The sequence below is a fragment of the Augochlora pura genome, chromosome 10 (genome assembly GCF_028453695.1).
Source record: "Augochlora pura isolate Apur16 chromosome 10, APUR_v2.2.1, whole genome shotgun sequence".
In the NCBI taxonomy this organism is placed as follows: domain Eukaryota; kingdom Metazoa; phylum Arthropoda; class Insecta; order Hymenoptera; family Halictidae; genus Augochlora; species Augochlora pura.
The window spans coordinates 826,565-836,882 of NC_135781.1; the positions used below are offsets into that span (position 1 = coordinate 826,565).

The 10,318-nt window shown below is 35.2% G+C and overlaps 3 protein-coding genes across 3 annotated transcripts; 2 read left to right on the plus strand and 1 right to left on the minus strand.

Annotated features, from left to right (window-relative positions):
* Positions 1 to 207: 207 nt before the first annotated feature.
* On the plus strand, positions 208 to 4,494 carry Klp64d (kinesin-like protein 64D). The gene is made up of 9 exons (XM_078192714.1): positions 208 to 335; positions 554 to 972; positions 1,070 to 1,260; positions 1,341 to 1,480; positions 1,554 to 1,751; positions 1,822 to 2,213; positions 2,274 to 2,691; positions 2,777 to 2,902; positions 2,972 to 4,494. The coding sequence occupies exons 1-9, from the start codon at positions 321 to 323 to the stop codon at positions 3,107 to 3,109; spliced, it is 2,037 nt and encodes a 678-aa protein (XP_078048840.1). The 5' UTR covers positions 208 to 320; the 3' UTR covers positions 3,110 to 4,494.
* Positions 4,495 to 4,546: 52 nt separating this feature from the next.
* Positions 4,547 to 7,035, minus strand: LOC144476113 (lysosomal Pro-X carboxypeptidase). Its single transcript, XM_078192715.1, has 7 exons — positions 6,634 to 7,035; positions 6,340 to 6,480; positions 5,880 to 6,160; positions 5,629 to 5,786; positions 5,394 to 5,566; positions 4,957 to 5,306; positions 4,547 to 4,852 (listed from the first exon to the last, which is right to left on the minus strand). Exons 1-7 carry the CDS (start codon positions 6,781 to 6,783, stop codon positions 4,633 to 4,635), a joined length of 1,473 nt encoding a protein of 490 aa, XP_078048841.1. The 5' UTR covers positions 6,784 to 7,035; the 3' UTR covers positions 4,547 to 4,632.
* Positions 7,036 to 8,207: 1,172 nt separating this feature from the next.
* Positions 8,208 to 10,310, plus strand: Asnrs-m (asparagine--tRNA ligase, mitochondrial). Its single transcript, XM_078193418.1, has 4 exons — positions 8,208 to 8,482; positions 8,666 to 9,237; positions 9,322 to 9,769; positions 9,843 to 10,310. The coding sequence occupies exons 1-4, from the start codon at positions 8,354 to 8,356 to the stop codon at positions 10,101 to 10,103; spliced, it is 1,410 nt and encodes a 469-aa protein (XP_078049544.1). The 5' UTR covers positions 8,208 to 8,353; the 3' UTR covers positions 10,104 to 10,310.
* Positions 10,311 to 10,318: the final 8 nt, after the last annotated feature.

Below are 10,318 nucleotides of genomic sequence, written 5' to 3' on the forward strand. Positions count from 1 at the left end.
TATTGTATAAAATGTAACCAATTAAATTACGATATAAATTAATCGATTTTAAATGTTTATACATTTTATTATATTAAATGTTTATGCATTTCGAAAATCTGCAAATTGTTGATAACTTACCGATTGGGATACTCAACTGCGCGAAATACAGATGACGTGACTGATTTGCACCAATCTTCATGTACTTACGACCATACAAATCGATCCATTTGTTTACGGAGGTCGTCTGCTACTTCATCGTATTCTACCAGTGTTTTTGAGATCGAATACTACCCTCTGAATTGAATTTTTATGTGACTTTAAACAGGAACGGAGCTGCAATGCCGGGAACTGAAGTTAGTATCGTCAACTATTACGAAAATATACGGTACAACTAGGAAATAGCATTAAGTATTTATTTGACAGTTCTATCTGTCAAACCGTGTTAGTATCGCCTTTCCATAAATTAACAAGAGATATACGTGTTTATCAAATTGGACGTTTATTTTGCGTCCTGTATGCGTTCATCTGTATATTATACTGTGGTCACTGAAATGATATATTGTTTATATAGGACAACCCGACGGAACTCGGGGAAATAGAGAATGTTCGGGTCGTGGTCCGCGTCCGGCCTTTAAATGGAAAAGAGTTAGATTCAAATTGTAAAAATATAGTACACGTTGATACTATAAATAGTGAAATAACCGTTGAGAATCCTAATGCTGCGCAAGGGGAACCACCAAAAGTTTTCTCGTTCGATGCTGTCTTCGATACTGATTCATCGCAGGTCGATGTTTACAATGAAACAGCAAGACCAATCGTTGACAAAGTTCTGCAAGGATATAATGGAACCATATTCGCGTATGGACAAACTGGCACTGGCAAAACCTATACTATGTCGGGGGCTAAAACGTCTCCACAGCTTAGAGGTATTATTCCAAACAGCTTTGCGCATATCTTTGGGTACATAGCTAAAGCTCATGAAAATCAGAAGTAAGTATGTTTTGTTTCAGAAATCTATTTCAAATATATGGTAGTTAATTGCAGGATCAAGTAAAGTTCCTAATCGATTAAATATCTGTAATTACAGGTTTCTTGTAAGAGCAACATATTTGGAGATTTACAATGAAGAAGTAAGAGATCTGTTAGGTAAAGATCAAAATACAAGGCTCGAGGTGAAAGAAAGGCCTGATATTGGAGTATTTGTCAAAGATCTGAGTGGTTATGTCGTAAACAATGCTGATGATCTTGATCGAATAATGTCTCTTGGTAATAAAAATCGTAAGTATACTTTCAAGGGCAATCAAGTTACAGAAATTACGGTATATTGAGCTATAATAACTTGTTCTATCAATGTGCAGGCGTTGTGGGTGCTACAGCAATGAATGTATCAAGTTCTAGATCACATGCAATATTTACAATCACAGTCGAATCTAGTCAACTTGGGGAAGATGGTGAACAGCATGTTAAAATGGGCAAACTACATTTAGTTGATCTAGCTGTAAGCAATTTTTATTACTACTCTTCTATTTCTGTTTCAAAAGATCTGTGCTAAATTACTATAATTGTATCAGGGTTCGGAAAGACAAAGCAAAACGAAAGCTACTGGAGTTCGTTTAAGAGAAGCAACGAAAATTAATTTGTCACTTTCAACATTAGGTAATGTAATATCTGCATTGGTCGATGGTCAAAGCTCTCATGTGCCTTACAGAAACTCGAAATTAACAAGGTTGCTACAAGACTCTTTGGGTGGTAATTCGAAGACGTTAATGGTAATATTTTTATTTTTCGTTGGTAATTATATTCATCAAACATTGTCATTAATCGTGCATTTGAATCTAGTGCGCAAACGCGAGTCCGGCGGACATAAATTACGACGAAACTATAAGTACACTCCGTTATGCGAACCGTGCTAAAAATATTAAAAACAGAGCGAGGATTAACGAAGACCCGAAAGATGCTTTGCTTCGTCAGTTTCAAGTGGAGATTGAACAACTACGTAAACAACTGGAAGAAAACGGTGCAGAGATTTCGGAATCGGAGGACGAGTCCGAAGATTCTGAAGAAACCGGAGAATCTAAGCTAGAAAAGAAAGCAAGACGTAGACGAAGTCAAATATTAACAATGGAAGAGTTAGAAGACAGGGACACGGAATCCACCGAAAAAATTGACAAAGCCGAGAGAGAGGATAAAAGTCCAGACGACAAGGATGTTATAGAATTAAAAAAGACTCAGTAGGTATTTAAAACTTAATCTTAGCAATAGGACATATACTGAGTGTTAATTTTTTTTAGGAACGAGAAGGAAGCGTTACGCGAAAAAATGCAAAATTTACAAAATAAAATCTTGGTTGGAGGTGAGAACTTATTGGAAAAAGCCGAGGCTCAAGAACAGTTGTTGGCTGCTGCTGCGATCGAACTTGATCAACGTAAAAGCAGAGAAGAACAACTTAAGAAAGCTATTGAAGCAAAAGAAGCTGAACGCATTGACATAGAAGAGAAGTATTCTTCTCTTCAAGAAGAAGCGGCGGGAAAAACGAAAAAACTGGACCGTGTATATACCATGTTAATGTCTATAAAAGCAGAATTATCCGATTTACAGCAAGAACATCAAAGGGAAATGGAAGGTCTCTTAGAAGGTGTCAGAGGTATTGGAAGAGAATTGCAGCTTCACGAATTAATAGTAAATAGTTACATTCCTGTTCAGTATCAAGTATGTAAAAACTATTAATATTTATAATATTTATTTTTTACAAATACAAAGTCCGAATCTCTCAATGATTTTTATTCAATTACAGACGATGATTAACAGATATGTTCATTGGAATGAAGACATTGGAGAATGGCAATTGAAGTGTGTAGCATATACTGGTAATAATATGCGCAAAGCACAAGCAACTCCGCCCGTAGGAAACAACAAAGATGTAGGTCTTTATGTCCGATCGTAGTGGACGAAATGATATAGAAATATTTACGCGATTTTTCATTTACAGCAAACACAACCGGACATGTCGAATATATATCTTTCTTATAACACTGGAATTGACAATACTTTTACGCAACCGAAAAAGATAAGAGGCCGATCTGGAGTTCCGAGGCCAACAACTGCACATAAACGTACTCAGCATTAAAAGTATATTTAAACTATGAAGTAATAGAGATATTTATTTTTCACTCAGTACCTTTTTTTTAGTATTTCTTCAGAGTATTATATTTATTTTTATTTGTATGATTTGTATGAGAACGTTATACTACATGTACTTATACACTTACCCTTGCGCTGGAAAAAAATTCACCGACGCTTGTACCAGAACGGTCCAGCGTAACTCGTTGGGAGGCGTCACACAGTGTTCGATGCCTCTCGGAGAAATCGGAAAAAGATTTATATTTTCTAAACTAATTTAATTTTACCGAACGCTATGCAGTGCAATGATGATCTGCGCTTCGGCAAACAATCCCACCCGACGTGCCATGCGCGTCGTTTTTGTTTCTGTGACAATTGCATGACGACGTACGTACCACGTCGTTGGCGATTCTGTGACAAAAGCATTGCGACGTGCGTGGCACGTCTTTCCAGCGCAAGTGGTTAAATCGCTTGCGTTTATTCTACGAATGAATAAAATCTCGTATACATTCATCGTCCTGTATAGATGTAAAAAGAAGTTGGGGAAAAAAACTTGTATCCGAAGTTATAATCAGTTTTAGTGGAATCGAGTATTATTTTAAATCAAATAACTTCATTGTCACTTATTCAAATTATATCTGAAATGAATTGTCATGATAGCAAGATTTTGTTTCCACGCATTTCTCTCTCTCTCTTTCTTTCTGTCATGTTTGTTAAATATTAAATGTCCAAATTTTTTTTAATAGCGAATACAAGTACATAGGAAGTACATTTTCATATTTAATGGCATGCAATCTAATTATTACTATCAATAAATAGAAAGTTGGTCTAAAGACTTTAGAGTGGAACATATGTACTGTACTGTACCTGTGCGATAAGAAATAAAATAATTTGCTCTATATGAAGATATTAGGTACATGTAATTAAATGAATGGGAATGCAAAATTTAACAAATAATTGTTAGCAAAGTTGCGTCTTTTTACATTGCCATTCGTATATAGTTTAATAAGAATTAGATTTTTTAGCACGACGATAATACTGTAGTATGTATATTTCTGTAGTACTTTCTAGTTGAAAATATTTTGAAGTGATCGTTTAACAAAGGCGTAATTTTACATTTTTGCATTTAATTTCTAATTACTGTTAGTTAAATTGTGATTCTTTCACAACGTCATATTGCGAAAATAAAAAGTAATAAATAAAATACATCTCAATTATTCCGAATGACGAAAGTATTCTACAGTTTTATCTGTCTAAGCCTTAAGTAATATATCGAAGCACGTGCAGTTCTTTAATTACTGTGATAATGAAATGCTTGTATTATTTTTCATTCATTTCACCGATTATTTAAAATAATCAAGATAGTTGAATACTTGTAATCATTATTGTGTGCATTTTATGCTTTTATATATATATATATATAATTTATGGAATAAACATGAAATTATTATAACGTGTTCATCTTATTTGGAAATTTATTTATAATATATTGTATCAAAAATCCACATCAATTTTAAAAACAACAAGGATTTAATTCGCTTCTCTTCCTTTCAATTTAGAATATTCTTTAATCCACTGTCTAATAAAGTAACGATGATATTTGCGTGCTAAAATAACACTGTACGGATCGTTCTGATTGCTGCCCCTTAAATCAATATGATGCGCTCCTTCAGGAATTAGTATTGCAATAGCCGATGAAGATAAATTCTTCAGTACTCCGCCGCTACTCCACGGGTCCAATAGGCCATTGCTAAATGAACATAGTAATTGAACACAATTTTATGAAAAATATTTCTAAATTTTTTCGAAATATAACGCATAACGATGTAATAATAGCATAATGTGTATATATACCTGAAAACAATATTTGTTGCTGTAGACAGATCTGCACATCCATATTGTTTACAAATTTTATCTGGTTGTGGTTTTACAGAAAATTGTTTCTCGCATTCCTTTGCATACGCATCAAAATTCCATTCTTCGCTTTCAAACATATCATTTATTCCATCAGCACAAGTAGGCATCACCATTTCTGTACAACTCTGATAAGGCCAACCAATATCTCCTAAATTACCATTGGAATTATTTAAATTTAAGCACTTTGCTCCACCAGTGTAATTACTATATAGATTGATTGCTTGATATATAGCTAACAGTAGGTCTGTCTCTGTTAGCAATTCATTTGTTAAATGTTTGCATGCTGCCTATAACAGAAATAAAATATTCGAGTTATAAAACAAGAAGGTTGAGCATAAATCAATTTCTATGCAATTAAGAATTTGTATACCTACATTAACTGGATAAGCAGGTAAAGGTGCTAGAAAATTAGCCTCATAAGGGTAATTAACCATTGCAAGATTAGTGTACACATCTTGCAAATATTCTTTCAACTGTTTCACTTGAGAATTATTCTTCAATGGTTCACATAATTTCCAATTGTCCGATAACCACTTTTTCCCTTTGTCTATAAAACAAAAAATTACAATCCTTTCAAACAACAATACTGGCAGAATATTAACTTATTACCATTTGATGTTATATTGTTAATCACGCGCCATGATTTTTCAATGTTTGTTGAGCAATTTGGATGAGACATCATAAAATCTGATTTGACTATTCGTGCAAAAGATTCACACTCTACAACACCAGTGAATTGAAGAATTGGAGCTGAAGCTGCAATTGCTCTGAAACATTATTTTTTATTTACATTATAAACTGCATGCAAAGCATAAAATATAAATATGTTATTATCACTGTAGGCTGCTTTAATTACTAACCCTTGTACAATATGGGGATATTTTATACGAATCCATGCACTAAGCATGCCACCGTACGAACCACCAAAAACAATTACTGGACTGTTTTTATATTTCATTGTGGACTTTATGTCTTGAATAAGGTCAACAAAATCTGCTAAAGCTTGTTCAGATGTCAAATATCCCAAATGTTTAGTATCATTATAAGACTTATTGCCGTATGGCATAGATTCTCCATAGTAACGGTGTTCAGCAAAAATTAATAATGCTCCAAATTCAGGTGCAATATCCCACATGAATCCCTGCGAAAATATTTTATATAACATATACGATAAGATAAGATAAAGAAATTAAGATAAAAAAATCATTAAAAATGTATAACAGTACCATCAAAAGGCTAATATAACGAACTAAAATATTATGAAGTTAATTAAATGTCATTTTTTATGTTAAAAATTTCAGTTGTATAATTTAGTCTCACTGTGTTTTGGGCAAAGACTTCAATGTCACCCTCATTGCCAGTATAAAAGAATATTGGTGGGTTATTTTTTCCTTGCCAAGTATCATTTATAAGGTATCTTAATTTGAATGTGTCTTCAATGGAAAAGCTGAAATGATCCACCTGAAACACAATTATTTATTTAATTTTCCTTTCAGCAATGTACATAAAATAAATGCACGCGAATTAGCATTGAAAAAACACAAATTAAGAAATTATTAAAATCCTGTGTACGGAAAAAGTTAGACATAAATAATCCATGTTACGTATACGTACCGGCATTTGGATCGTTTTAATCTGATATTTGTAATTGGCATCGTGTAATTCTTTCTTAAAGCTGCCGTAAAATTTATGTGATACAAATTTTAATGAGGAAGATCGGCATAGCATAACAAATATTACAAGTAAAATATATTGGAACTTCATCGCGATCTATCATTAATAATTCGTTAACAACACGGGTTCTCGAGTTCAATATTTTCGATGTCAATGCCTTCGACTTCGACCACCTCGTCTGCGACTCCGCGGACTTTAGGTGCACTGACTCCGCCAAGGAGGAAATTATGTATTTACATACATTGTCTATATATTCATTATCTTGTAAATCGGATCCGGGGCGCCATTTATGAAATAGAGTGGTATTCCGATTATCTGGCATGTTCGGAACCGGGACAGCGTCGAGATTGTTACATAATATTTTACGCTTCTATATTCTTTATTTTGAAACGCCCGATCTAAACTACCCCCGCAATAAGACACGTGAAAAATAGACTAAACTGTAGGTAATTGAGGGGCTGAAGGTATCATCTGGGGGTACAAACATTTCCGGAGAAATGCACTGCATCCATCCCATGCCGAAAAGTTTATTTATTGCTACAAAATGCATTTATTATTAAAATATAAAAATAGCGCTTTTACTGGCAGTGGCAAAACACTGATAGCCAAAATCTAATTCATATTTTCTACATTTTACTATTAGTTATGCACAGTAATAATTAGTTTATGGATCTTTATGAAAATTCATAGATCCAAACATGTTACTTTACAGAAATTAGGAAATTCTCCACTGCTAAATTGGAGATAGTTTTTCTATAGGAAGATCAAAGAAAAATTGTAATTTTTGTTAATACACATGATTTGTCATGTTCTGATAATTCGCCGAAGCCATAAATACGATTATGCAATCCAGCAATACATACGTGGATGTCAAAATTTGTACTGTACATATACTGTGTGTATGTACATATATTGTATGTAAATACGGACGTATTACGTACAGTAATCTCTCAATTCGAGAACCAGATCGGGGTCAACGAGGCTCTTGAATCGAGAGAATGCAGCGAAGTGCTGCCGTCTAGTCAATGACAAAGACAGGAAGCAGCAAATGAGCAAGACAGCTCGATGACAGATAACCACATGCGGAACGAGTCATGCAGTCATCAATACAGCTTGTCTCACTCTTTTCGCGCATCCGTGCGTTTGGCGCGCCATTTGAAAAACGCACGGCGCGATACTCAAATTGTATTTTTCGCCAGATTTATTTGATCCACGGGGATGAAAATAGATCACGGCAGAAGGCTCTGATTTTTTCAGAATTCGTTCTTTCTTTTCGTTCGCTAATTCGTTGGTAAATATAGTTGATAATTTTACAAGGTGAAAAATATAAATCAAATATCGCGCCTGGCGTACGGATGCGCGAGAAGAGTGAGACGGCCTCTGTGTCCGTGTGGACACTCGCCGAAGAGACCCGCTGGATTCATTCTCTCTCTCTCGATCGTCTCTCGATCATCTACCGTTCTCTTTTCGAAGTAACTACGTGAAGGTGGATTTACAGTAGAATGGTGGGGATAAAGTAGTTCTTGAACCGGGAGAAGAAAAAGCTCTCGAATTGAGAGACAACTATACACGGGGTCTTCGCACGAGGACTCCATTTTGTAATACAATGTGTAATTAGTCGTGCAGGCTCCGCAATAACTCGACCAGCGTTTCACTCACGATGTTTTCGAATTACATTGGAAGGTTACTGCTCAGAAATCTGAACTCCTCTAAGTGTAATATTCGTAACACATCGCAGGTATCCAATGTTCCTTCCAAAGAAGAACTTGGAAAGCGTATGAAAGTACAGGTTAGCGGCGCTCCATTACTTTTCGGTATCACGATAACGGCTTACTTCGTACATCCTCTATACACTCACGTTCCCTAATTCCTTTTAAAGAAGCGTGAACTTCAATTTCATTTACTATCATCTATCGCTTATTAATTGCATCACACTCGTGGTAATTGGTCAATGAATCGTTCATTAATATAGGGTTGGGTCCGAGCAGTCAGAAAAATGAAAGGTCTAATATTTATCGACGTTTTCGATGGATTAACACCGAATCTGTTGCAAATCGTTACTCCGAAGTCGAACCAATTGGCGAAGTTAAGTTACGGCTGTAGCGTTGCAGCGGAAGGAGAATTGGTAATGGCTCCGAATGGTGGCAGTGAACTTCACGCCAGCAATGTTACAGTAATTGGTGAATGCGATGTTATGGATGGATATCCTTTCGCTCCAAGGAAAACCTATCCCGATACATACGTTAGACAACATTTGCATTTTAGACCGAGAACTAAAACCTTTTCTAGTATACTCCGGTTGCGAGATCAAATGTCTCATGCAATCGGATGCTATTTTAAGGATAGAGCTTTTATTCATGTACATGCTCCAGTTTTAACATCAAATGACTGCGAAGGTGCTGGCGAATTGTTTCTGGTTAAACCATCTTCCGCAGATATAATAAAAAGTATGGAAAGGGTCGGTGTACCGGAAGAAGAAACTTATTTCAATGCTAAAACTTTTTTAACGGTGTCTGGGCAACTGCATTTAGAAGTTGTTGCAAGGTGACTAAACAGTACAATTGTAAAACAGACGAACACATTAGAGTTTGTAGACATATATGTACATCGATTACTAAACTTTTTCAGAGCTCTTACAAGGGTATATAGTTTCGGACCAACCTTCAGAGCTGAAAATTCTAAGTCAAGATTGCATTTGTCTGAGTTTTATATGTTAGAGGCAGAAATTGCATTTGTTGATAGTCTTGATGATATAATGGATGAAGTAGAATTACTGGTCAAGTATGTCACCAAAGACGTAGTTGAAAGAGGAGCAGACGATATGAATGTAATTGATGCGCAAGAACCAGAATGGTTGAATCAGAAGTTTACACGTATAACATATGATGATGCAGTTAAGATATTAGAAAGTAACCGTGAGAAATTAAATATACCTGTTACATATGGAGAACCGTTTACCAAAGAACAGGAATTATTTTTAGTAAAGCAGAACAATAATATCCCTGTATTTGTTATTAATTGGCCTAAAGAAATTAAGCCGTTTTACATGAAAGAATGCAAAGATGATGCCTCAAAGGTGAGGGACATGAACTAGAAAAGCGTGATGCTTTTAAACTGATAAGCATTGAGTATTATACTTTTCTTTAAAGGTTGCTGCTATGGACCTGTTAGTGCCTCTAGTAGGGGAGTTAGTAGGAGGGAGTTTGCGCGAAGATGATTACGAAAAGTTACGGTCGAAACTGCCCGCAACGTCTGATCTTTCTTGGTACTTAGATCTCCGTAAACACGGCAATGTTCCGACAGGAGGGTTTGGGTTGGGATTTGAGAGATTGATGCAATGTGTTCTGGGCATATCTAACATTAAGGACACGTTACCATTCCCTAGATGGCCTCACAATTGCAATCTATGAATAAAGGTTTCAGAAATGTTGCGTACTTGATTCTTCCTGAACACAATAGCTATTATACGCTATTTAAGTAAAAAAAAAATAAAGCACCATTTTCGAGAAAAAGTAAATTACATTCTTGAAAAGCAGTTTCACGAACGATTCGTTTTCTGAGGGTAATATGAAATGTTCACACGGGATGTGTAAAGAAAGCACAATTTTATTCAATTTATTGCAGT